Source organism: Ornithodoros turicata, chromosome 2, assembly GCF_037126465.1.
Source record: "Ornithodoros turicata isolate Travis chromosome 2, ASM3712646v1, whole genome shotgun sequence".
Taxonomy (NCBI): Eukaryota; Metazoa; Arthropoda; class Arachnida; order Ixodida; family Argasidae; genus Ornithodoros; species Ornithodoros turicata.
Genome location: NC_088202.1, coordinates 609,274 through 637,245, shown reverse-complemented (window position 1 = coordinate 637,245; position 27,972 = coordinate 609,274). Strand labels below are relative to the sequence as shown.

The 27,972-nt window shown below is 50.1% G+C and overlaps 4 protein-coding genes across 4 annotated transcripts; 2 read left to right on the top strand and 2 right to left on the bottom strand.

Moving 5' to 3' along the window:
- The first annotated feature begins 3,843 nt into the window (after window positions 1-3,843).
- LOC135385144 (uncharacterized) lies at window positions 3,844-7,197 on the top strand. Its single transcript, XM_064614318.1, has 2 exons — window positions 3,844-4,643; window positions 4,969-7,197. Exons 1-2 carry the CDS (start codon window positions 4,206-4,208, stop codon window positions 6,847-6,849), a joined length of 2,319 nt encoding a protein of 772 aa, XP_064470388.1. The 5' UTR covers window positions 3,844-4,205; the 3' UTR covers window positions 6,850-7,197.
- Window positions 7,198-17,886: 10,689 nt separating this feature from the next.
- On the top strand, window positions 17,887-18,369 carry LOC135386467 (uncharacterized). The gene has a single exon (XM_064616372.1). It carries the CDS (start codon window positions 17,887-17,889, stop codon window positions 18,367-18,369), a length of 483 nt encoding a protein of 160 aa, XP_064472442.1.
- Window positions 18,370-20,247: 1,878 nt separating this feature from the next.
- Window positions 20,248-20,938, bottom strand: LOC135386466 (uncharacterized). The gene is made up of 2 exons (XM_064616371.1): window positions 20,796-20,938; window positions 20,248-20,692 (listed from the first exon to the last, which is right to left on the bottom strand). The coding sequence occupies exons 1-2, from the start codon at window positions 20,936-20,938 to the stop codon at window positions 20,248-20,250; spliced, it is 588 nt and encodes a 195-aa protein (XP_064472441.1).
- Window positions 20,939-22,174: 1,236 nt separating this feature from the next.
- On the bottom strand, window positions 22,175-24,450 carry LOC135386465 (uncharacterized). Its single transcript, XM_064616370.1, has 2 exons — window positions 24,423-24,450; window positions 22,175-24,042 (listed from the first exon to the last, which is right to left on the bottom strand). Exons 1-2 carry the CDS (start codon window positions 24,448-24,450, stop codon window positions 22,175-22,177), a joined length of 1,896 nt encoding a protein of 631 aa, XP_064472440.1.
- Between the last annotated feature and the right edge of the window lie 3,522 nt (window positions 24,451-27,972).

Below are 27,972 nucleotides of genomic sequence, written 5' to 3'. Positions count from 1 at the left end.
CAGGGTGTGTGAAACACTGACTTCTGGTAGATGAATTCTTGTTATTTATAACCAGGTACCCATGTTCTAGTAATATAGAAAAAGCCTTGGCTCTCTTAGAGGAAATTGCTAATGAATCTGAGTGTCTTTTGTGGAAACAGGTTGTAACTGCCTTTCTATCCACCCTTCTTAGTTGCCCTAGCAAAAGCAAATATGTAATGCTGTACACCATATCTGATGCTAGCACACTAATTGCTTTGAGTGTTCTCAGGCTTCTGAAATGGAACTACCTCGTACATACGCTGTGCCATGTCGGCAAGAACATAAGTCAGACTGCCTTTACTTTTTAAATTGGCCCTTCAGTGCTTCATGTGACTGCTAGAATGGCACCCCCAAAACAATAGGCAACAAGAATGATTTCTGCAATGTATTGAGCTTTGTAAAACAACAACTTTATTTGAAAATATATTCCAAAAGCCGGGTGACAACCTCATAATGTAGCGTCCTTTACTGCAAACACCGCTCAACACAACGAATAAAAACAGAGCGTAAACGTTTTGTCGCCTATCCAGGTGGCATCATCAGTACAACAGAGGCCAAAGATGAGCACATCAGCCTATCTAAGAGGGAATCTTACACATCCGATAGGGGGCCACGGTATGTATTACAGGCTGAAGCATCACGCCTGATAAAGCAGGATTCTAAGAACTTTCTAGGGTCCCATCGCTAGTCATGAGCAAAGGTTACTGCACCATCAAAATATATGTCCCTTAGGACAGCAGTGGTAGACTGATTCGGTCCTGTTTAGTTAAGCTAAGCATTAGTAGCCCTGGCAACTGGCTCTTTTAGTCTTGTCCCACGTCTTTTGTCTATCTCGCCAATGTAGGTTGCATCAGATTCTATGCACTCAACTTGATATGCACAGTCAAAATGCCTGATGGGCACAGTGCCCTCCAAATAGCGTATGAAATACATTGGATGAAAGGAATGCGGACCACCGATTTTACTCCTTTGATGTTGTTTTTGATTGTTCTCTGTTGGAGGGATGATGCCACCTGGATAGGCAATGAAACGTTTACTCTCTTTATTCTTAATTGTTGTGTTAAGCCAGTGTTCTGAGTAAAGCATTTTACATTATGAACTTTGTTTGAATGATGATTAGTGGCGAGCTTCATACCCTGGGCCACTACTCTAACAATTGCTTGTGGTAGTGTGACGAAATGGAATAACGAGCCTTGTAGACAATTTACTTGGCAATATATTTATTTCTCTCTCATAGGTTGAAGAACCCAGTGTGGTGTTACATAACGGAGGGGCACGTAATTATACAAGACCGATCACCAAAAGGCCTTGCTTTTGACTAGATTAAAATGTGAAGCGATTGTAATATAACAAATGCTGCATGGTGGCGATATGATAGGTTCTCCTCACGAGTTGTCGCCACAGTTACGGTTAGTTGAGAAACTGCATATCCAGGTAGCAGGATCAAATTTTAATTAGGCTACTTTGGCCAACACGCGAGCGTAGAGCACAGTGTCAAAAGCCCTTACAAAATAAAAAGAATACTACATCTACATGGACCCAGAAATCAAGACAGTTTGAAATGCTGTGAACGAATTCCACTACGTTAGTTTTGCCTGAATACCCTTTTCTAAAGCCATGCTGGAATTTAAAAAAAGAAATTGACAGAGTCAACTTAGTTGACGTGGTAGTACATGATGTGCTCCATTAGTTTACAGGGAACCCTAAAAAGTGGAGCTGGTTAATAGATAGAAGGAGCATAGTTGTCACCTCTTCTGAAGACAGGAATAAGCTTGAGACCTATGTCCTCGACTCGCACACATACTAAGAACCTTTGACACAGATTAACGTATCTTCATTCCAGCTCTTTCACTTTCAGATGTTCATCTCTATTGAGTGGTCTGTCATTCTTGTAATACAGATTGGAATTGAAATGCAGGTGCATAAGGGATGCTCTGAAAGAAAAGTGTTTGGTTTTAGTCCTCTTAATGTTTCTGAAAACGAAAACAAACTTCACGGTGACTATTCTTCTGAAATGAGCAATTCCAGGATGACAGCAAAAAAATATATCTTGCCATATCATTATATCCACCTGGCACTTCAATTGAATAATGGCAGTTGAAGATGACGATGATTCAATTTAATGACGCATAAGCAACTCGGGCTATAGTGTGCCAAAACCATGGTAAAACTGTGACTTGTTAAATATCAGACGATTATACTAAAATAATATACTTTGTTGGTTGGTAAATTGAGATATAGACAAAAACATGATATGATAAAAATAAGCAATTGAAGAAAAGGCAATTGTTGGCTTTGTGTGACTGATGTCGAGTTTGCCACACTACGTGTTGAATAATAATGTACGCTGATACGCTGTAGCATATAAAGTACAATCATACACACGCTCAATATGTGGTGGATATGTGAAACCAATATACACATACTTACATTTCAAACTTTCTTGAAAAAGGCAGTCCAAGTCTGTCGGATTTGCCAGACTCTACACAAAGCCAGTAAGCACAGTGTGGAATGACTGATTCATCTTTCGAAGGCAGAGGTGCAGCTACCACGACGCTTCGTTATCTCAATGCTTCGGAGCGGCATAGCCTAGTAAGAAGCCATCAGAAGGATCTCATAACGATAACTTGGTCGAAAAAGTGGAGGGTTCTGTGGGATATGTAAGAAAGCATACGCGTTACACAACAGCTACGAGAATGATCGACTGCACCTGCATGGTTTTCAGTACGTAGACTTGGAACTGAAAAATAAATGTGCTAACCTTGTTGATACTACTTTTCCGTCAGGACCACACGAGAGCACATTTGGTTTCTTTAGTTGAAGGTATCATCAGGTCCCCATGCTCCTTTGAGATGCAGCAGACAGAAGTTCGCTGAGGCGAGTGACTGCCGTTGCGGTTCGTCGCTTCGCAGCAGATCAAGAACAGTACACCGCAACGATAGGTGAAACGTTCAGAATATGATGACCAACTCTAACACCAACCCAATGACCCGAACAAAGAGTCAGGCACCTGTCAACCGGGAGTCACACAAGTTCGCAGTTCGCAAGCTCGGCATACGGCATCCATTACAGCTGACCGGACACGGAAGCATATATCGAACGCCGTGTACAGATTGAAAAGAAAATCGTAGAAACTGTTGCAGGTGATAAATGCAGGGTATATTTTTCTTTTTGAGGCTCTGTAACAAAAACATATTAACGTAGAAATGCCATTTCATGAAGGAAATTGACAGATATTGCGTGACCACGTGACGCGTTTGAGCCAATTGTGGGTGTTGCGAGTGGCCCCCGTGTTGACGTCATCTTGATGGTGGACCGGGGTGGATATTCTATATAAACGTATGTTTTCTCGGTTTGACGCTAGGCGTGCTGCACTCGGATGAAGTCGAATGTTTAAAATTCGAGTTTAGAGAAACCGTGGGGTTTTAATGCGTGAATTTTCGCATGGAGAGTCCTTGTTGGGTGCTTTATCGACTACAGGTACGAAAGAGCTCCCACAGTTTCTGGTCAGAGTCCCTTGAAGTGACCAATTCGTGGCTAAGTTACGCGTTTTTTTCACTTTCTTGTCCTGTTCATTTGCTCTCTGTCCTTGTGTGTTTTCTGCGTGTTCATAGTATTTACCCATTATGGCTCGAAGTCACGTCTACGGACAACGGAAACGTAAGAAGAAGGACTTTGCGAATTTACGTGGTAGAGGCAGGCATGTGACGGAGCCTGCGGATTTGAGAGATTTTGGTAATGCAGGATGCTCCAGCCGTGCTGTTCCCAGTGATCGTTGCACTTCGACGACTCCACATCGCGCAGATACCCTTGTAGGCTCAACCTTTGGTGGTAGTGTTGTTCCTCAAACTGTAACTGATGCCGGTCGGAATGCTTGTTTCGCTTCGAGCACAAGCGAAATTCGTCCTTCAAATTCGTCATTTGCTGATTCAGCTGAGGTAGATAATGTAGTCCCCTGCAGTTCAGGTTGTGACGAGCTTGCCGGTTCCAGAGCAAGTCCCGTTCCAATCACTGCCGCTGTTACACCCAGTCGATCTTCATCTTTCGATACTGGCAATGTTCACCAGACACAGAGTCAGCGCACAAGCAGTGTGAATGGTCGGCGTATAGTGGAGATTGATCACTTCTTCTCGTCTTTGCAAAGTTTGTCGGTACATAGTCCGTTTGGTTGCGGCCTGGCTGACATGGAAATTGTATCAGAACATCGGCGAGGTCTGTGTAGCTCTTTCAGTTTGAAGTGCAGGATGTGTCTGAGGAAAGATGTAGTCACAACAGAGGCACCAGTTGATCAACTTGTTCAACAACGCATGGACGTCAATTCCTCAGCAGTGAACGGTATCGTGTCTATAGGTTCTGGTTTCTCAGGCCTTCGCGAGCTCCTAGGTGCTCTGGACATACCCGGCATGGCTGGTAGCACGTACAGTAAGTATCAGGATATTGTTGCTAAAGGAATCGACGAAACAGCTTGGGAAGAAATAAGAAAAGCAGGCATTGAGGAAGCTCGGTTAGCTAGGGAGGCTGGGGACGTCGATGCTGACGGTTTTCCTATAATTACGGTCGTTGCCGATGGTGCTTGGTGCAAACGTTCATACAAGAACAAGTACGACGCTCTTTCTGGCTTGGTAAGTAAAAATTTTTATCTACACTTAATAAAGGTGCCCGAAAAAGGAGGATTTATCTTGCACACCGCTTGGCAGACGGTATACAGGAAGTCTGTGCCCACCATTTGTGGAAAGAACACTATGAGCATTTATTTGGAGGAAAAAGTTGACCCCTCTGGTGCTATTAGTGGCACTGCTGTCTTTTGGTAAACACACTTTCTAGAGTGGTATACATCCTGTGGCATTAATTCGTATGATACGCGTACAAATGCATAATTCCTCGAAACATTGTCATTGGGGGTAGAGTTTTGTGGAATACAATCCTGACATTTTTTCGTTTTTGCAGGCTGTAATTGTTGGGTACCGCACAAAGAAAGTACTGTTCCTAGGCGTCCGGAACAAATTTTGTACACTGTGCGCAAGTTCCAAGGCAGGGTCGAGCCCAAAAAAGCATCTGTGCTTCAAGAACTGGGACAGCAGCTCTACCAGTATGGAGAAGGATATCGTCGTTGAAGGCTTCAGGCGCAGCATTGAGTTGCACGGGGTAAAGTACTTGCAGTTGATCGCTGACGGTGATTCGAGCACATACAAGTCAATTCTTGAAGCTGCACCGTACCAGCATCAGGTAGTTCAGAAGGTAGAATGTCGCAACCACCTTCTTCGAAACTATGTAAGTCGTCTTCGAGATGTTGCTTTGGCAAAGAGAACAACCCCCATTCCCCCATCGTTGAAGAAGCTACTTCTGGATAATGCTGTTCGACTAAGAGTTGGAGTTGCTAGGGCTATTCACTATCGCAAAGAGCAGGCCGAGTTCAGCAAACAAGATCAGATTCGGAACCTGGTGGCTGATATCCGTAATGGGCCACTCCATGTGTTCGGCGACCACGCAAAATGTGCGGGTTACTTTTGCAGTGGTCCAAAAGAAGGGGAAGTCAATCACGTCCCAGAGCTCAGGAAATGCGGACTTTTCAATGAAATCCTTGTAGCGATGAGTCGTTTGGCAAACAATGGTAGCAGCTTGATCCTTGACGTTAACAATAATGCTGCAGAACATTTCAATTCTCTCGTTGCAAAGTTTTCTGGCGGTAAAAGAATAAACTTTTCCCAGAGGGGATCATTCGGAATGCGGGCTTCAGGAGCTGTCGTGTCTTTCAACTCTAAGCAGTACCATCGTGCTCTACATAAGGCAGTGTACAACACCAGCCCTGGGAAGTATGCAAAAATTATGCTGAAGCGTAAAGCAGCTGTTCGTGCTGCTTGCATAAGGCATCGGAGTTCTGGGGCTGCTCGCTGTAAGCGTTCACTTGAAGGTGCGCCTTGCAAGCGTGCTTCCAGCGACAACCACTATGGTTCCATAGTGGATGCTCCAGACATGAACCACGATGACTATGTTGAAGCTGCTGCGGCGTACAAGGATTCCCTTGTGCTCTCCCAACCAGATGCAGAGCAGCTCGAGGCTGATACTCGAGGTCAAGAAGGGAGAACTTTGTGGATGCAGGAGAGGCGAAAGCGACTCACCGCTTCTAATTTTGGCAAGGTATGCAAGATGCGAGATGCAACGAGCAGTGCAAGTACTGTTCGTTCCTTGCTCTATGGTCATTTTGACACTGAGGCTCTCCGATATGGTCGCGACACTGAGCCCATTGCAATTGCTAAGCTGCAGGATGAGTTAGGGGTGACTGTTTCACCATGCGGCCTTGTTGTTGATCAGGAGTTTGCATACCTTGCTGCAACACCTGATGGGCTTGTCGGTGATGACACTGTCGTGGAAGTGAAGTGCCCTTATTCGGCTCGGCCCCTTACCCCTGTGGAGGGAGTGCGGGCAAAAAAAATCACCTTTTGCACTATTGATAACTCTGGTAATATTTCGTTGAAGGAAAACCATGACTACCACTATCAGGTGCAGGGACAGCTCCACATCACTCGACGTCAGTTTTGTCTTTTTGTGGTATATTCTGGCGAGGAAATTTTTGTCCAGAAGATCGAGAGAAATGATGGCTTCTGGAGCAAAATGATTGGCCACCTTCAACTGTTCTACTCGCATAGCCTTCTACCGGAGTTGGTTGACCCTCGTCAGTCCCGTGGGCTGCAGCTCAGAGATAACAAGAAGAGTGACCATCAGGTTGCCTCGCTCTGTGATGCCGCCAAAACAACTTCCAATCAGGGCGATTCATCCAGAAAGAGACGGAAGACTGGTAAAGATAACTCACCTGCCGCTGTTCTGTAATTATGGCTAGACTGTGGATTTACGTGTCATTTAGTTTGTGCGGCTCCACCTTTGCCAAGTGTTTTAATGCATATTCATCCATTTTGCTTCATAATTTACTGAATGTTTTTCCATATACATGTCTTCGACTTTGGCTCAGGCTGCATATCTTCACGTTTGTGTTTCATATTTAAGTTACCTTTTTCCATTTTTACTGTGCATATCTGTGCATATTTTTCAATTTTCCTAAATATTTATATTAATATATTTCTATGTATAAATCCACAGACTAGTCGTGCGATGCTTGTCATATTTTAAACATGGCGTAAGAGTGTGAAATCTGAATCCAGCCATCAGCACGTGAGGATCTAAGTATGAGAATGGTGCACAATCTTCCCCGGCATTGTTGAAACACGTCCACACGTTGATGCTATATGTGTGAGGCCATCATGGTATTCTACCTTGGCTTGAGTGTATGAAGATATAGCAAAGCTGTCCCCAAACCGTCGTTCTTCCCAGGCATGGTTGAAACACGTCCACACGTTGATGCTATATGTGTGAGGCCATCATGGTATTCTACCTTGGCTTGAGTGTATGAAGATATAGCAAAGCTGTCCCCAAACCGTCGTTCTTCCCAGGCATGGTTGAAACACGTCCACACGTTGATGCTACATGTGTGAGGCCATCATGGTATTCTGCCTTGGCTTGAGTTTATGAAGATATAGCAAAGCTGTCCCCAAACCGTCGTTCTTCCCAGGCATGGTTGAAACACGTCCACACGTTGATGCTATATGTGTGAGGCCATCACGGTATTCTACCTTTGCTTGAGTGTATGAAAATTGTGGAAAGAAACATGAATGGTATTCCTAGCACTTTTGAAGCTCCACCAGCCTGTTCAGATGTCGACATCCTGAGTATGAATCCATTTTGATATTTTGACAAGGTCGGTAAGTATCATTGTGCAGAGCTGTCTCCCAACTGTCGCCAGTTCCCCGCATTGTTGAGCACGAGCAACATCCCAACATGTCGCTCTGCGTTACGTCCTCTTGCCATCTTGCCTTTACTTGGGTGTCATTTCAACATATGAAAATTGTATTTTCAGATTCAGGTATCCAGTACTACTGCAAATATGATGGCCAGACGCCCAAAGGTCAAACTTCCTAAGTGTTACTGTCTTTACCTGTCATTTGAAAATTTCCTACTCTCTCCCTGATTATGAAGCACCTGCCCTTGCCAGTGTTGTACCTGGTTCAGCATTATGTGGCCAATGATGAATGGTGCCCTGTTGGACATTTTTTTTCCATAAACACACACTCTGAGGCTTTAGCTGCCAACTGACAAGCATGGCAAAAGCAACTATCAGTTGCTACTTCATTGCTCAAAAAGGAAACTCGTTGCTGAGTAACACGTTCCAAGTTTTTACTATTCCCATATTATGAACCTGGCTCTGTCCACCAGGATGCTATATGTTGATGCCGTATGTGCGAGACCTTCATGTCAAAGTGCGCCTACATGCAGCGGACTGTATGGTACTTCATTATGTGTGTATGCCACATCGCCAATGATGAAATGTGCTGTTGGATACTGTATCCACGAATGAACATTCTGAGGCTACAAGCATGAGCTGATACGCATAAGTAATGCAGAAAACGTGACGATGTATACATGCTGCGTTCTTCAATAAAATATCTCCAATCTACCAATAGTGAACACGTGCTACTGATTTCTTTTTAATCTTTCGGGTGCTGGCTGTCTAGGATTTTCTGCTTGCAGTAATCTGTGAACCAGTGGTTACTAACAATGGCTATTGGTCACCTTGACCAGATTTCATCTGAAGAAAAACTTGAGACCGGGGGAACACTGCAAACACATCTGTACGGACCACAATACGAATTTGAGGAGAAATACATTTTTTCTCTTGAAAAGCTTGCTATGAAGCATAATATATTTTATTAACCAAAATATATTGCACGAGTTGCACCCGTAGGAAAATACCCAGCCATCTCATTCAGGCTACAGTGGGCATCAGTGACTCGCACTCATAGTGGCAAGCAATGCAGTAGTCTTTCAATTTCAAATTTCACACGCATGATCATGCACCACCTCGCTGTGTTTAGAGTTTCTGCTCCAGGAAATATCACGGGGAGGGGGGCATATGTGCCCTGGACCAACTTCTAAGGAAACTACTGGTCTCAGGGTGCCTAGGGTAACGAGCAGACAGCCCAGCCGGAAGCTGGCAGACGGCATGAAGCCATTACAAAATTTCCATCGGAATGATGATAGTTGTTTACAAAATTTTATCGGGCAGGTCTTGTGTATGATGTGGGCCATTTGTACACTAATCATGGGACAAAGTATGCGATGGCAGGAGGAACAGGTTAGAAAAAGCTTTGACTACGTTGCTGCTGCTGACAGAAGTGAGCATAGGATTGGGGATCAGATGACGTGGTTGTTATAATACAGCAGGTAACAGTGGTAACATCGTTCTGTGTCGTCATGACATGGCGGCTAAAATGGTGAGCGTTCACCACGGTGAGCGCACAGGCCTGCATGCACTCGTGGGGTGTCCCTTAGCACGACACTCTTCACACGACTCCATTGGCTTGAGTACGATGCCACGACGCGGACCCGGTGCTTTCAGCCATGGTCCGTAGCGTTTCACGAGGGCTGTGCGGAGGATGCCTGCTAGGCACGATAACCCCCGTCCCGTCGAAATGTGATAGCCATCCCGTGAAAGCATCCCCTCTTTCACCTCCTTGTTCCTGGTAAAGACCTTGTGCTGGAAAAGATATTTGAACATATATACGGAATGTTTTTGCAAACAGCACTTCACAAAGACAGCAATACAAATAAACCGGAATTCCTGGTAGGCATGTGCCAGTACTTCGTACGCATTTTATTTTCGGAAAAATTGCGCGATAAAAAGCAACTGGAAACTAGCTTTGTGATACTTGAATTACAAACAGGTACCGCATCAAGACCATCAACTGTTTGTAATTCAAGCACCACAAAGGTAGCCCCAGTTACTTTTTGTCGCACTGTTTTTCCAAAATTAACGAGCATTATAAAATACCTGCCATGACCACCAGGAAGTTCCAGAGTTAGCGTTCGAGAAGCGACTACTCACGTCAATGCTCAACACCGTAGCGTCACCGGCACGGACAGCTGGAATCGTGCGCAGCATCGCGTTATATCCCTGAATTGTGCCAGAAAGTTCAGGCCGCCTTGTCTGTGGCATCAGCTTATACAGGAATATATGCTCCGCGTAGCCTTTCGCCACCTCAACGGTATCCTGTGAAAGAAGACCATTCATGGAAATGAATCTTCCCTGGCGTGTCAGAGGAAATGGGTTTTAGCAGCACAGAGATTGAAATCGTTGCAATCTGTACTTACTGAGACTTCCCGCAAAACAGCTGCGGCACTCTTCCCATCCTGGATATCGTTGCCACCGATATACATGACGATCCAGTCTACTGCTAGGTGCAGTCGATGGATTTTTTCTCTCAGACGGGCCGCTGTAGCTCCGGGATAGCTAAAAGTGACGATTTCCACGTCAGAGTCTACGAACAGCCTGTCGCGCGTCATAAACTTCAGCTGGCTACTGCCAACCAACGCGCCTTTCATCGTTTACGTTTCTCTGGGATCACAATGCGTTGTGCGGCGAACTGCAAAGTCAGTTGAAAATGACATCCGGCACCATAACCCGGGACCCGGACCAGGCAGGGGCAGCGGCGTCTTAGTTTACTTATATTATTTGGTCTGATCTTTTCTCTCGTTGTGTTGCTGTAGCCGTTGGCTATGATCGAGGCCGACCCGCCCGCAGAGCTAGAGCCCCCCACGCCTGCCCGCACCCCGCGCGGGTGTCAAAACTATCCCCCGCAACCCCGCCGCTACCCGCGGGAAACACTAAAGCCGGGCTCCCACCGCTGGATAGAGCGGGTAGTGCATGAACCCTGCCAATACGCCTTGGAAAACACCGCACATACCTCATTGATCAGCGACTCACTCTTCCCGTAGGGAGCGGTGTCGTGTGTAGCGGTTGCTCCTCTCTGCCTTTGATGTAAGGACGCTACCTTCTGCTGTCGAAACGCGCCCATTACACCTGTGGGCACCCAACGTGTGTGAGTGCATGTGTGTGGAATTTCGAGTATCAATCCGTAGCTATCTGGCTGACATCTCCTAACCCCTATGAAGAAGAAGAACACGACCCGTTACACGAAATAGGCAATGAAAATGGACACAAACAATCAGCTGTCGAGTCTCATGAAGTCTGTTATGACGTACATGCCGCACCATGGTATGTGTTGTCAAGTCCGAACCTGGCACGGGCACGTGCGGGAAACGTAAAGCCCGGCCCGACAAGGCCCGCGCAATGCTCTAAAGATGAGTGCGAAACCTCTATCGAAATTTGCAAGCAGTCCTGTGGGAGCGCACCGGCCTTGAGTTCTATTATGAAATAATGCGAGCCGATTGAGGGAGCGCTTTCACGACACCAAACGACAGCAAGGAACGTCAGGTTCAACAGCGTAAATGTCACTGGCAAGAACAGCAGGGATGGTTTGCAACGGGATTTTGCTACTGTCATATGACCGTCGACAACCCCGCGTCCTTTCTGGATGCCGTAGCCTCTGACAAAAATCGCTATTCAGCTCAACTGGAGTCCCCCCGATATTCTCAGGGACACGTGATCCTGTGACAACACGAAAACTGAAAAACTACGATCACCATATCACGAATAGACACCTCCACGGACAGTCTCTGCGTATCGGGTGAAAAGCTTTAGGCCGCTGCTACCGATCAGAGCAATCTTCATCCACGAGAAAGCGAGTTGGTAACGGCGGTACGCGACAGTCACACGGCATGTTCGAGAAATGCCAGTAAAACGTACACACCACAGAGCAAACGCGAGACAACCAAATCCACCGCGCAAAAGCAAATCGGGGAAAGGAGGAAATCTAAAATAAAGGAAACACAACCCAGCTCATAGGTCTCCGCCTGTCACGTGGGGCTTGTCGTGTCCTCCAATCAGAGACGCGAAGGACTTCTTACAAATGTGGAGGAGTGAGAAGGACGCGTGTGGCGCCATCTATCGCAGAAAAAAGTTCATTTTTGAGTTGAGACCTATGTGAAAATGTCCTCTTAAGAGGGGAAACCAACCGCTCCATTTCGCCGACTCTCGGCACGAGATGGCGCCGGGGGTCTAGACAGCCACAGATGGCGCTAGAGGCGCTGGGTGCCATAACCAGTACTGTTGTTCAGGAAGTGCGCAATACCCGCTGGGGCATGTAGTTCCAATAATACGCGGTGACCTTGTTGCATTTTGTTTGGATCGACAAGAATGTACGGCTAATCTCCTAAGAAAAGATGGGTTCTTGAGGGAATACAGCTTGTCGGACAAATGTGTCTGTGGTTTCTTCCTTGGTTCGCACTCTGTACGACTTGTGTATCGTCATGCTGCTTTTGACTTACACCGTGCACCCACTAAGATCTCCAGGCTGAACGACTCGAAAACGGTTCATGCTGACGAAATAATTTCTTTTGGGTTGCTATTATTGATGCACCGGCTACAAGATAGAGCCGTGTAACGGTTCATTATGCAGACTCTCGCCAATTAAATAAAAATAACTTATGAATTTTGCATGCGATGGTCTCACGAGCGTCTACCCAATGAAAGAACACCTTCAGGAACTACATTTTAGCGACAATCAGAAATCGGCACGTGGTGGCTAACACGGCTAGCGCGTGGTATATGGTTTTGGCTATTGGAGTGCTAAAGCCGCCAATTTGGTCGAACGCTGTTTGATTGAAGACTTTGATCGAACGCCACTTGGTCGAATCGAAAGACATTTGATCGACGCATTCGTTTCGAAAAAGTGTTTGGTGGAAAGATCAAAAGCTTAATCCCGCCATTTTAGAGAGAGTACCTTATTTATTTCAATAATATAGCAGCACGCGAAAAACAAAAGGAGCGTCGATAGAAAATCATCTGCGGTGTTTTCAGGTTCCGGTGACCTTTGATTGGACGCCGTTTGGTGGAAGGTCGCTTGATCGAACGCGGGACATTTGGTCGAACGCCGTTTGATCGAAACGGCAGCGGTCGTTTGATTGATTTTTTATTGTTCAAGCACACTTCAATTAGATAGGCGAGAAGCAGTGTGCACTAAAAGACCCCACAGAAAAGAAATCCTCTCGTTGACGTCATGTGCCACAGTGTCTGTGTATTCCAGCGTTCTCCTACACTCTTAGAAATGAACTTCACCGCATAGCAACGCTCCTAGCCAACCATCATCACGAAATGATATCGTTATCTGCCCTGATTCGTTAAAAACAGGGAGGCGCAGCGCCGCCTTTTTTGTGACAATTATGAACAGCATAAGTGTCACAAAAAAGGCGTACGCCTCCCGTTCTCAACAAATCAGGGCAGATAACGATATCATTCGAGATGATGGTTGGCTAGGAGCGGGCTATGCGGTGAAGTTCATTTTTAAGAGTGTACGTGCAAAAGGAAAAACATTCTTTGTGTTTGTAATTGCACAAAGGCATAGAAGACACACCGAAGTAAAGTTTATTATTTATTATGCCTCAGATGTTTATTATGCTCAAAAATGTCCCGGAAAAAATGCCCCGAAAAATATTATTACCTGGTTAACCTGGGTAACCTCTCCACAGGGGGATACTTCTTCCGGGGGACCTTCAGCTTATTTGCTTGGAAATACGTTTGACTCTCATTTCACAGCACAGAATAAGCATTAACAATGACAGGAGCTCAGTAAAACTTGGTGCAAACAAACTGTCGTCTAAATACCATGCGATCCTAACCTCAACACCCTTATTTTGTTTCTTTCGGGAACTCACGGCAACCTTTCCACAGGGGACATTTTTTCTGAGGACATTCTTTCCGTGGGGACGTTTTTTCCGGGACATTTTTTCCGGCTCCCAACTTGAACGGCGATGGAGCAGCAAAACCATACAATGGAACACCGGCATCAGATTTCAATATGGCGATAGCGCGAGGAAGCAACAATGAAGTACAAAAGCGCATATTGTGTGTCCTCTTTTCTTCCCCTTTTTTATTTTTCTTCACGAGTGGGCAATATGATGATTTCTTTGGCAGAAGAGGTATTTGATTGCAAAACTAGGAAATCACGTGACTTCACACAAACACGGATAAGCTTCAGGTGCTACATCTTTAATTCCGTTTCCATTACGCTCCGCCCTTCATCCACGTTGACTTTCGCTTCGTCGTTCCTTGTCCTTCTTTTTCGTTTCTTATAGAGTCATGTGACGCGTTTCCTGACGTGACACTATTTGTGAATTTGTCACAAAACCACCTTCTGTTTATGCCGTTCTACCTTGATCTTGAACTTTTTATGCTTTAGCCTTCATCGAAACTTTCATCTGAGCCATACACATACGCTTCTAATTTGTATAAATACTCGTGAAACGTTCGCATACAACTTTCCGCCGAGAGATAACAAGAAATCATTCGATAAAAGTGGACATGAATCTCTGTTATGAGGCAGTGTGACATGTCATGCATTTATCGTTTTTATTGAACAAGTATTCCTGTCAACGCACGGATTATTGGAACCTTTACGGGAATCTCTGAATAACGTTTTGTGTTTTCAGTTTTTGATCTGCTTTATTGTGTCTTTTCCGCTACCAAAAGCGAAATTGATAATATAACATGTGAGCTCCTTTTCCTTCGTTTCCTTCGTTGATGGAGACGTCCCCGACCAAAAGGCTGCTACCCGTTTTCACTTCGGAAAGCCTACCAAGGGCCGGTTGGCCACCTTGGCCATCAGTTAATCCGCTGTTGAGGCACCAAGTGTTCCTCCTACAATGGGCTTCTGATCCCTTCTCACTCACACTACGAGAAGGAAGGATAGGGGTTTGGAATACGGGGGCTTCCTTACGCGGAGTGGTACTTCCCCTTCTAATCCACGGCATGGCGCTACCATGCACGGGGAAGACAGGACCATCTCCTACGGCTCCAGGTACCTCTGCATTTTGCCCTTAATCTCGATAACGGGTGAGCGGATTTCAATGAGTATGAAATCAAAATACTCTGGAAAGAATTCTGCATCCGAGTTTCAATACGGATTTTTCATTTTTCTTTTTAGTTTTTAACAAGAGCGCTTCAAATTTGCATTCAATTTTCCCGTGCTTTCAGAACGCCTAGAAAAATGTCAAGAGCGAAAATCAAAAATTGGCAATGAAGCTCAATGCAGCATTGGACAAGCTATCGTACAAAACAAACCAAGTGAAAATCCGTCGAATATTAACCGAGATTAAGGACGAAACGTGTTCCATAGAAAAACATGGGGCCTTTGGAGCTGGTATCCCCCCTTAACCTCTACAGCGTCAACATGGCAGGTGGTGGAAAAAGTGGCAAGGCCAGGGAAAGAGGACGTCTTCGTCCGCACAACAGGGGTCCAGTTCGCCATCGGTCGTGTCCGTCGTCTCCTGAGGAAGGGCAACTACACCGAACGCGTTGGGTCCAGAGCCCTAGTTATACCTGGCAGCAGTGCTCGAGGTGCCGCGCAACGCCGCTCGCAACAACAAGACGAGGATGATGCCCCGTCACTTATAGTTGGCTGTTGTCTTCTTGCAGTTTGTCGTTAACCTCTATAGCGTCCACATGGCAGGTGGTGGAAAAAGTGGCAAGGCCAAGGCAAGAGGACATCTTCGTCTGCACAACAGGGCGTTCCAGTTCGCCATCGGTCGTATCTATCGTCTCCTGAGGAAGGGCCACTACACCGAACGCGTTGGGTCCGGAGTCCTGGTTTACCTGGCACCGTGCTCGAACTGCCGCGCAACGCCGCTCCAAAGTACAAGTCGAGCATCATCCCCATCACTTATAGTTGGCTGTTGTCTTCTTGCAGTTTGTCGTTAACCTCTATAGCGTCAACATGGCAGGTGGTGGAAAAAGTAGCAAGGCCAAGGAAAGAGGACGTCTTCGTCCGCACAACGGGGTCGAGTTCGCCATCGGGCGTGCCCATCGTCTCCTGAGGAAGGGCACTACACCAAAGGCGTTGGTTCCGGAGCCCTGGTTTACCTGGCATCCGTTGTCGAACTGCCGTGCAACACCGCTCCTAACAACAAAAGAGGAGATCATCCCCCGTCACTTATAATTGGGTGTTGTCTTCTTGCAGTTTGTCGTTAACCTCTATAGCGTCCACATGGCAGGTAGTAAAAAAAGTGGCAAGGCCAAGGGAAAGAGGGCATCTTCGTCCGCACAACAGGGTCCAGTTCGACATCGGTCGTATCCATCGTCTCCTGAGGAAGGGCAACTGCACCGAACGCGTCGGGGCGGAGCCCTGGTTATACCTGGCAGCAGTGGTCGAGGTGCCGCGCAACACCCTCGCAACAACAAGAAGACGAGGATCATCCCCCGTCACTTATAGTTGGCTGTTGTCTTCTTGCAGTTTGTCGTTAACCTCTATCGTCCACATGGCAGGTGGTGGAAAAAGTGGCAAGGCCAAGGGAAAGAGGACGTCTTCGTCCGCACAACAGGGGTCCAGTTCGCCATCGGTCGTATCCATCGTCTCCTGAGGAGGGGCAACTACACCGAACGCGTTGGGTGCTTAGCCCTGGTTATACCTGGCAGCGGTGCTCGAGGTGCCGCGCAACGCAGCTCGCAACAACAAGAAGACGAGGATCATCCCCCGTCACTTACAGTTGGCTGTTGTCTTCTTGCAGTTTGTCGTTAACCTCTATAGCGTCAACATGGCAGGTGGTGGAAAAACTGGCAAGGCCAAGGAAAGAGGACGTCTTCGTCCGCACAACAGGGGTCCAGTTCGCCATCGGTCGTATCCATCGTCTCCTGAGAAAGGGCAACTACACCGAACGCGTTGGGTCCGAATGCCTGGTTACCTTGCAGCCGTGCTCGAACTGCCGCGCATCGCGGCTTCTAACAACAGCAAGACGAGGATCATCCCCCGTCACTTATAGTTGGCTGATGTCTTCTTGCAGTTTGTCGTTAACCTCTATAGCGCCACATAGCACGTGGTGGAAAAAGTGGCAAGCCAAGGGAAAGAGGACGTCTTCGTCCGCACACACAGGGTCCAGTTCGCCATCGGTCGTATCCATCGTTTCTGAGAAAGGGCAACTACACCGAACGCGTTGGGTCCGGAGCCCTGGATACCTGGCAGCGAGCTCGAGGTGCCGCGCAACGCCGCTCGCAACAACAAGAAGACGAGGATCATCCCCCGTCACTTATATTAGCTGTTGTCTTGTTGCAGTTTGTCGTTAACCTCTAGCGTCAACATGGCAGGTGGTGGAAAAAGTAGCAAGGCCAAGGGAAAGAGGACTCTTCGTCCGCACAACAGGGGTCGAGTTCGCCATCGCGCGTACCCATCGTCTCCTGAGGAAGGGCAACTACACCAAAGGCATTGGGTCCGGAGCCTGGTTTACCTGCAGTTGCTCGAACTGCCGCGCACAATGCTTCTAACAAAAAAGACGAGGATCATCCCCCGTCACTTATATTGGGCTGTTGTCTTGTTGTTTTGTCGTTAACCTCTAAGCGTCAACATGGCAGGTGGTGGAAAAACGGCAAGGCCAAGGGAAAGAGGACGTCTTCGTCTGCAAACAGGGGTCCGGTTCGCCATCGGTCGTATCCATCGTCTCCTGAGAATTGCAACACACCGAACGCGTGGGTCCGGAGCCCTGGTTTACCTGGCAGCGTGCTCGGACTGCCGCACGCGCTCCAACAACAAGACGAGGATCATCCCTCGTCACTTATAGTTGGCTGTTGTCTTCATTCAGTTTGTCGTTAACCTCTATAGTGTCAACATGGCAGGCGGTGGAAAAAGTAGCAAGGCCAAGGGAAAGAGGACGTCTTCGTCCGCACAACAGGGTCGAGTTCGCCATCGCGCGTCCATCGTCTCCTGAGGGAACAACTACACCAAACATTGGGTCCGGAGCCCTGGTTTACCTGGCATACGGTCGAACTGCCGCGCAACAATGCTCGTAACAACAAGAAGACGAGGATCATCCCCGTCACTTATATTGGGTGTTGTCTTCTTTGCAGTTTGTCGTTAACCTCTAAGCGTCAACATGGCAGGTGGTGGAAAAAACGGCAAGGCCAAGGGAAAGAGGACATCTTCGTCCGCACAACAGGGTCCAGTTCGCCATCGGCGTATCCATCGTCTCCTGAGGAAGGGCAAGCACACCGAACGCGTTGGGTCCGGAGTACTGGTTTACCTGGCAGCCGTGCTCGAGGACTGCAGCAACGCGCTCCTACAACAAAAGACGAGGATCATCCCCGTCACTTATAGTTGGCTGTTGTCTTCTTGCAGTTTGTCGTTAACCTCTATAGTGTCGACATGGCAGGTGGTGGAAAAAGTGGCAAAGCCAATGGAAAGAGGACATCTTCGTCCGCACAACAGGGGTCAGTTCGCCATCGGTCGTATCCATCGTCTCCTGAGGAAGCAACTACACCGAACCGTTGGGTCCGGAGCCCTGGTTTACCTGGCAGCAAGGCTCGAGGGCCGCGCAACCGCTCGCAAACAAGACGAGGATCATCCTCGTCACTTATAGTTGACTGTTGTCTTCTTTGAGTTTGTCGTTAACCTCTATAGCGTCAACATGGCAGGTGGTGGAAAAAGTAGCAAGGCCAAGGGAAAGAGGACGTCTTCGTCCGCACAACAGGGTCGAGTTCGCCATCGGGCGTATCCATCGTCTCCTGAGAAGGGCAACTACACCGAACGCGTTGGGTCCGGAGCCCTGGTTTACCTGGCAGCAGTGCTCGAGGTACCGCGCAACGCCGCTCCTAACAACAAGACGAGGATCATCCCCCGTCACTTATAGTTGGCTGTTGTCTTCTTTCAGTTTGTCGTTAACCTCTATAGCGTCAACATGGCAGGTGGTGGAAAAAGTAGCAAGGCCAAGGGAAAGAGGACGTCTTCGTCCGCACAACAGGGTCGAGTTCGCCATCGGGCGTACCCATCGTCTCCTGAGGAAGGGCAACTACACCAAAGGCATTGGGTCCGGAGCCCTGGTTTACCTGGCAAACGTTGTCGAACTGCCGCGCAACACTGCTCGTAACAACAAGACGAGGATCATCCGCGGTCACTTATAGTTGGCTGTTGTCTTCTTGCAGTTTGTCGTTAACCTCTATAGTGTCGACATGGCAGGTGGTGGAAAAAGTGGCAAGGCCAAGGGAAAGAGGACATCTTCGTCCGCACAACAGGGGTCCAGTTCGCCATCGGTCGTATCCATCGTCTCCTGAGGAAGAACAACTACACCGAACCCGTTGGGTCCGGAGCCCTGGTTTACCTGGCAGCAAGGCTCGAGGGTCCGCGCAACGCCGCTCGCTACAACAAGAAGACGAGGATCATCCCTCGTCACTTATAGTTGGCTGTTGTCTTCTTGCAGTTTGTCGTTAACCTCTATAGTGTCGACATGGCAGGTGGTGGAAAAAGTGGCAAGGCCAAGGGAAAGAGGACATCTTCGTCCGCACAACAGGGGTCCAGTTCACCATCGATCGTATCCATCGTCTCCTGAGGAAGGGCAAGTACACCGAACGCATTGGGTCTGGATGCCTGGTTTACCTTGCAGCCATGCTCGAACTGCCGCGCACTGCGGCTTCTAACAACAAAAAGACGAGGATCATCCCTCGTCACTTATAGTTGGCTGATGTCTTCTTGCAGTTTGTCGTTAACCTCTATAGCGTCCACATGGCAGGTGGTGGAAAAAGTGGCAAGGCCAAGGGAAAGAGGACGTCTTCGTCCGCACAACAGGGGTCCAGTTCGCCATCGGTCGTATCCATCGTCTCCTGAGAAAGGGCAACTACACCGAACGCGTTGGGTCCGGAGCCCTGGTTTACCTGGCAGCAGAGCTCGAGGTGCCGCGCAACGCCGCTCGCAACAACAAGACGAGGATCATCCCCCGTCACGTATAGTTGACATTTGTGTTCTTGCAGTTTGTCGTTAACCTCTATAGCATCAACATGGCAGGTGGTGGAAAAAGTGCCAAGGCCAAGGAAAAGAGGACGTCTTCGTCCGCACAACAGGGGTCCAGTTCGCCATCGGTCGTGTCCGTCGTCTCCTGAGGAAGGGCAACTACACCAAAGGCGTTGGGTCCGGAGCCCTGGTTTACCTGGCATACGTTGTCGAACTGCCGCGCAACACTGCTCCTAACAACAAGAAGACGAGGATCATCCCCAGTCACTTATAATTGGGTGTCGTCTTGTTGCAGTTTGTGGTTAACCTCTATAGCGTCAACATGGCAGGTGGTGGAAAAAGTGGCAAGGCCAAGGGAAAGAGGACGTCTTCGTCCGCACAACAGGGGTCCAGTTCACCATCGATCGTATCCATCGTCTCCTGAGGAAGGGTAAGTACACCGAACGCATGGGGTCCGGATGCCTTGTTACAGGAAGGAAACTCGGAGACCCGCTGTCATGAATATGGTCCCACTTTATTCCAGAGGGGCGGATCCAAACTGCCTGAACGAAGGTACAGGCCCGAGTGCCTGGCTCGCGATCCCTCCTTCTCTTTCGGTACTCGCGTGGGCAGAAACGTCCTCGTCGATTCCCAACATCCTCCCGGGGGCGGCAGTGGTGTCCTCGTGGGCCTCTAGCAGGTACAGACGCTGAGCAGGACGTGACGTTTCTCTTCCGTTTGCGAGTCTGATAGTGAAGCTCCGGACGATCCCGTCGCGCCCCGGGTGTGTGGCTACAACGATGGCGGTTTTCCACAACAATGGTGGGAGGCGGTCGTCTTCAACGATGACAAGATCACCAGGCTTCAGAGCTGTAGGAGATCCGCCAGCACCTTGGTGCGCAGAACGGAGCTGGAGGAGATATTCCCTTTTCCAGCGCTTCCAGAACACTTCAATGGCTTGCTGGCGTCGTTCGCTCCGTCTGCGTACGTCAAGGGCGTGCTGTGTTGCTGGACGTTCTCGAGAAGCGGCAGCCTGGCAATACGACTCCCGACGAGGAAATGAGACGGGGTTAGAGGGAGCACCTCTTGGGATCCGTGGATATGCTAGTGAGGGGTCTGCTGTTTACGGCCGCTTCGACTTCGTGAAGGATGGTGACCAGTTCTTCGAATGTCTTGCGACTATGGCCTAGGGTCAGTCTTAGGGATGATTTCACCGTGCGGATCATGCGCTCCCACCACCCACCCCACCAGGGGGCGGAAGGGGGGTTAAACCTCCAAGTGATGCGAAGATTGCTGGCGAAATCTTGGACGGGTTCCGTGGACAGGAGAGTGAGGAGGTGAGCGCATCGGTGGAACGTGCGGGCGTTGTCGGAGTATACAAGTGATGGAACACCGCGTCGGGCGACGAAACGGCGGAAAGCGAGAAGAAAAGCCGGGGCGGTCATATTTGTGACGAGCTCGAGGTGAATTGCTCGAGTCACCGCACACGTAAAGAGGGCCGCGTATGCTTTAGATGAGGCGCTTGAGCTGACTCGGACATACAGCGGACCGCAGAAGTCCACGCCAGTGACGTCGAAGGCGGTGGTCGGTGTTATCCGCTCGCGAGGTAGTGGGGGACAGGCGCGGATTCTGGACGAAGTCTCGTGCGGCGGCACCGCAGGCACTGACGAAGTACGCGTTTAACAGTTTGTCGTCCCTTGAGCAGCCAGATCTGTCGCGGAGATCGAGGAGCGTTGTATGAATGCTTGCATGGCAGAGGTGGAGGTGGGCATACATGATAATGAGGGCCGTGAGGCGGTGATGGCTTGGGAGCAAGATAGGGTGTTTTAGGTCACTTGGGTCGGAGGGCTTCAAGGCGGCCACCGACACGGAGAATGCCGTCATCGTCCAGTATAGGTCGGAAGAGTCTGATGGCTGATGATCGAGCGAGCTGCTCGCCGCGCTGAAGCGCGGAAATCTCGCCGACGAAGACGTCACCTTGCGACCGCCGAAGCCAGTAGATTTCTGCCTGATCAAGCTCGCGTGCGGTTAGGGGACCGCGTACGGGCGACGCCGTGTGACGAGCGTTAGCGACGAAGCGGCGTACCCAAGCGGTAATCCGGAGAACCGTGCTTAGATTGCCGTAGCGGTCTAAATCGAAAATAGCCGGTAACCTGAGCGAGGGAGCGGGGCAGACAGTGGTCTGCGTGACGCGTTCTTCATCTTGCGGGACTGGAGTTAAGCTTGAAGAGGGCCGAGAAGGCCAGGAGTCTGCCTGCATGGTGAGCCAGTGTGGGCCGTGCCACCACAGGGGTTCGGCGGCGAGTCGCTGAGCAGACACACCGCGAGTGACAAGATCGCGGGGTTCTCTTGTCCGGGGCAATGACGCCACGTGTGACCGGCAGAGAGGCGTTTGATTTCGGTGACGCGGTGCTGAACAAAGGCAGGTTTGGACGGTGGGTCGGCTGTGATCCAGTGCAATGCTATTGTGGAATCGGTCCAAAAATAAGTGGGTAGAGATGTGAGCAACGGAAGTTGCCGGATGTGAGCGGCGAGCCTTGCGGCGGCGAGGCATCCGATGAGTTCAAGGCGTGGAAGGGAGATGGTCTTGAGCGGAGCCACCCGGCCTTTGCTGATGAGAAGACTGCAGTTCCACTGGCCTTGGGAGGCGATCGTTCGAAGGTATAGCGCGCTCCGTAGGCGCGCGGACTGGCGTCAGCGAAAACGTGAAGCTCGCCAGACGAATTCGCGAGGTCACATACCGCTGTCAGGTGGCGAGCCAAGCGTATGGTGTTGAGGGTTGGTAACTGCGAACACCATTCGGTCCAACCGGAGCGTTGCTGGGGAGCAAGCGGGGCATCCCAACCGTAACCGAGACTCCACAACGACTGAAACAACAGGCGCGCGGATATGGTGAAGGGGGTCAAGTACCCCAGGGGGTCGAAGATGCGGGCTAGTGCGTGGAGAATGGTCCTCTTGGTGACCGGGTGATCGGCGATGTACACGACGACCGAACCGACGTCGAAGGTGATTTCGTCGGTGGGTCGATGCCAGAGGAGTCCTAGCACTTTGATCATAGGCTGAGTCGACACGTTGTCATAGGCAAGGCCGTCGTGTAGAAACTGACTATTCATGGTTGGGGAGTTAGACGCCCATTTGCGGAGCTCCATGCCAGCTTCGGCCAAGATTGAAACGGCGTCCTGATAGAGTCGGAAGGCGTCGTCGTCGGAGGTTGCTCCGACAATGAGGTCGTCGACATAAAAGCCATGTTTTAAGCGTTCGGTGGTATCCGGGTATCGGTCGGCCGCGCCTGCGAGATGATGACGTAGTGTGGCGGCGAGTAAAAATGGACTGGAAGAGGCGCCGAATGGAACTCGAGTCATTCGCCATTCCTGGATGTCCGGTAGGGGTTCTTGAGGTGAAGGTAGCTTCTTGATCCAAAGGAAACGCAAGGCGTCTCGATCCTCGGGACGGATCGCGATCTGCAGATAGGCCTTGCGAATGTCTGCAATCAGTACGACCGGATGGCAGCGGAACGCGATAAGTTGCACGAGGAGGTCAGCGTTGAGATTCGGGCCTTTGTGCAGAACTTGATTCAGCGAGAGTTCGCCGGGCATATGCGAGGAGGCGTCGAAGACTACCCGAACCTTCGTTGTCACGGCATCTTGGCGTATGACTGCATGATGAGGAAGGTAATAGAGGTTCGACGGTCGGCTCGACATGTTGGGCACCTCTTCTGCATGACCTTCTGAGAAGTACTCCGATATCGTGTCATGATATTGCTGCAGGAGATGGGGCTGATCGCGAAGGCGACGAAGCTGCGAAAGGAGTCTGGCCTCTGCAATCGTTCGGTTGTCCGCTAGTTCGCCGAAGTAGGAGTCCTTGATGAGAAGCGGAACTTGATAACGATTGCCTATCTTGGCCACCTGGTGCTCAAACTCATCCAACGCTGGATGCAAGTGCATGGGATCGGAGGGGTCATCGGTGATTCCGATGGCGTCTAACCGCCACATTTCGGCCGGGTCAATGTCGGATTCACATGGCGGTCCTGCGAACGAGAGCGCGGTAGTGACGGCAGTACAGGCTGAGGCGGAGACGGGGTAGGCTCCTTGGACTAGCCATCCAAAGCGGGTTTCGACTGCGGTGAGACCAGGGGTGAGACGGCGAATATTGCCTGACACGAGTGTCCAGTAAATATCGGATCCGATGAGAACACTGATGTGGGCGTCGGCGACGCTATCGGGAAGCGGGGCATCGGCCGCAGCAAGCCCTAGGTCACGCAGTTTGTCGAGGGCCAGTATGTCCAGAGGCTGGGTAGTGACAGAGCACACTTCCGGAACTTCGAGAGCCTCTATAATGAGAGGACAATGAGCGTGCTGACTAGTCAAGGACAATGCCACTCTCCGGCAGTGGTATCTGGAAGGAGCCTTGCTTCTCCCAAAGGAGTACACAGTGAGGTCCTCGGTTCCGAGGACGGGACAACCGAGTCTGCGGGACAGGTCCTGTCGAACGTAAGTGCGATGGCTGCCGGTATCAAAGAGCGCGCGGACGAGATGGTTGGCTTGCCGTCCAAGTGCCCAGACGCGAGCGGTTTGGAGGAGGACGTGCGTGGCAGGTCGAGTGCACGTAGCCGTCGTGGTGGGGGTGTGCGAGGAGCGTTCAGAACTGGCGCGTTGGATGTCGCAGAGGAGGGAAAGGTGATGCTCGCCTCAGGTGGAGCACGTTAGGTACCTGAAGGAACGGCATTCGCGTGAGACATGGTTGTATTTGCCGCAGCGGAAACAGCAACGTTTGGCTGAGAGAAGTCTACGCTTGTCGGTGGAAGACACAGCTGCGTGGCAATCTTGAATGGCGTGAGAGGGGCTGTTACACAGCGGACAATTACGAGGACGGTGATTTGTCGAGCGGGCTGCTATGAGAGGCTGTCGGGAAACTGGCAGGCTGCTCCGGGGAGGGGCAGGATCGCTGCTCCCGCGGTTCCCGTTGGGATACACGACGCTGAGCAACTTGCAATCCTCTCGGCTCTCGATATGACTGCGAAGAAAGGCCAGCAAGCTCGAAACTGTTTCGGAGCGTTCGTCTGACATCTGCCCCTCACGCCTGGCGGCTGAAGAGGACTTGAGGGCGCTTTCTCGAGCTGTCGCTGGCGAAACTCGACGGCCAGCTCTTCCGGTATGCAGCGCATCACTACTCGGTGCAACACGACTGCGTAACGGGACTGAGGAACTCCAAGATTCTGTAAGCAACCGGTTCTAAAGATGATGGTGTCGTAGAGTTCTCGCAACTTCTCTACATCTCTGGCCGAGGATACAGGGGGCAAATTGAGCAGCTTATCGATGTGAGCATCTACGAGCGCCGCTGGTCGACCGAATCGATTCTGTAAAGTCGTGATCGCCGTGTCGTAATTCGCTTCAGAGATGGAAATTCCCTCGACGGAACGTTTCGCTGGACCCGACAAGTAGGACAGTAGATATTTAAACTTTTCGATTCTGGGCAAAGCTTCGCAGTTATGAATTGTGGTTCGGAAGTGATCCCAAAACGCTTGCCAGTCCTCTGCCTTGCCCGCAAATGGGGATCTGCAACTTCGGAAGAGCGACCGTCCTAATGCTGGATGGAAGCTGGTGAGGATCACGAGGAGCGGGTGCGACGGTAGGACTGGGCGCGATACTGCGACGAGCTCTTGCCACGGCGAGGTAAATATCGTCTGGTAACGTGTGGCTGTAGTATAACTCATCTTCGAACGCGTCATCGCTGACTTCGTCCTGGATTTTGGAGTCACTCTCGCAACTGTTCAGCCTTTTGTTCCAGCAAATGAGCGTTATCGGTGATCTCGCTGAGGTTTGGATATCGGAGATGTGCAGGCCTTCCAACTTGTTGAGGAGCCGTGTCACCGGCCGCGCGAAGGACGGAACGAGCCTTCTGTGGACGACTCATTGAAGGCGAGGATGGCAGCGGTATCCGAGTGATTCCTTGACGGAGGAGAGCGGCAGGAGAGTCCCGTGTTTCGGCGACCAACAAATATATGTTACAGGAAGGAAACTCGGAGACCGCTGTCATGAATATGGGTCCCACTTTATTCCAGAGGGGCGGATCCAAACTGCCTGAACGAAGGTACAGGCCAGGAGTGCCTGGCTCGCGATCCCTCCTTCTCTTTCGGTACTCGCGTGGGCAGAAACTCCTCGTCGTTCCCATACAGCCTGGTTTACCTTGCAAGCCGTGCACGAACTGCCGCGCATTGCGGCCTTCTAACAACTACAAGACGAGGATCATCCCCCGTCACTTATAGTTAGCTGATGTCTTCTTTCAGTTTGTCGTTAACCTCTATAGCGGTCCACATGGCAGGTGGTGGAAAAAGTGGCAAGGTCAAGGGAAAGAGGACGTTCTTCGTCCGCACAACAGGGGTCCAGTTCGCCATCGGTCGTATTCATCGTCTCCTGAGAAAGGGCAACTACACCGAACGCGTTGGGCGCGGAGCCCTGGTTATATCTGCAGCAGTGCTCGAGGTGCCGCGCAACGCCACTCCCAAGAACAAGAAGACGAGGATCATCCCCCCATTACTTAGAGTTCGCCTGTTGTCTTCTTGCAGTTCGTCGTTAATTCTATTGCGTCAACATGGCAGGTAGGAGCAAAAAGTGGCAAGGCCAAGGGAAAGAGGAAGTCTTCGTCCGCACAACAGGGGTCTAGTTCGCCATCGATCGTACCCATCGTCTCCTGAGAAGAGCAATACACCGAACGCGTTGGGTCCGGAGCCCTGGTTTACCTGCAGCAGTGCTCGAGGTGCCGCGCAACGCCCGCTCGCAACAACAAGGAAGACGAGCATCATCCCCCGTCACTTATAGTTAACTGTTGTCTTCTTTCAGTTTGTCGTTAACCTCTATAGCGTCAACATGGCAGGTGGTGGAAAAAGTAGCAAGGCCAAGGGAAAGAGGACGTCTTCGTCCGCACAACAGGGTCGAGTTCGCCATCGGGCGTACAGATCGAGTCTCCTGAGGAAGGGCAAACTACACCAAAGGCGTTGGGTCCGAGCCCTGGTTTACCTGGCATCCGTTGTCGAACTGCCGCGCAACACGCTCCTAGCAACATCAAGACGAGGATCATCCCCCGTCACTTATAGTTAGCTGTTGTCTTCTTTCAGTTTGTGTTAACCTCTATAGCGTCAACATGGCAGGTGGTGGAAAAAAGTGGCAAGACCAAGGGAAAGAGTAAGTCTTCGTCCGCACAACAGTGGTCCAGTTCGCCATCGGTCGTATCTATCGTCTCCTGAGGAAGGGCAACTACACCGAACTCGTTGGGTCCGGAGCCCTTGTTACCTGGCAGCCGTGCTCGAACTGCCGCGCATCGCGACTCCTAGCAACAACAAGACGAGGATCATCCCCCGTCACTTATAGTTAGCTGTTGTCTTCTTTCAGTTTGTGTTAACCTCTATAGCGTCGACATGGCAGCTGGTGGAAAAAGTGGCAAGGCCAAGAGAAAGAGGACATCTTCGTCCGCACACACAGGGGTCCAGTTCGCCATCGGTCGTATCCATCGTCTCCTGAGGAAGGGCAACTACACCGAACGCGTTGGGTACAGAGCCCTGGTTTACCTGGCAGCAGTGCTCGAGGGTGCCGCGCAACGCCGCTCGAAACAGCAAGACGTGGATCATCCCCCGTCACTTATAGTTGGCTGTTGTCTTCTTGCAGTTTGTCGTTAACGTCTATAGCGTCCACATGGCAGGTGGTGGAAAAAGTGGCAAGGCGAAGGGAAAGAGGACATCTTCGTCCGCACAACAGGGGTCCAGTTCGCCATCGGTCGTATCTGTCGTCTCCTGAGGAAGGGCAAGCACGCCGAACGCGTTGGGTCCGGAGTCCTGGTTTACCTGGCAGCCGTGCTCGAACTGCCGCGCAACGCCGCTCCAAGCTACAAGTCGAGCATCATCCCCATCACTTATAGTTGGCTGTTGTCTTCATGCAGTTTGTCGTTAACCTCCATAGCGTCAACATGGCAGGTGAATGAAAAAATAGCAAGGCCAAGGGAAAGAGGATGTCTTCGTTCACACAACAGTGGTCCAGTTTGCTCTCGGTCGTACCCATCGTCTCCTGAGGAAGGGCAACTACACCGAACGCGTTGAGGGCGGAGCCCTGGTTATACCTGGCAGCAGTGCTCGAGGTGCCGCGCAATGGCACTCGCAACAACAAGAAGACGAGGATCATCCCCCTCACTTACCCTGTATTCACACGAGTCAGTTTTCTGCCGGCAGCAAGTCAGGAAGGAGTGAGAGGATATCCGAGATAAACGAGGT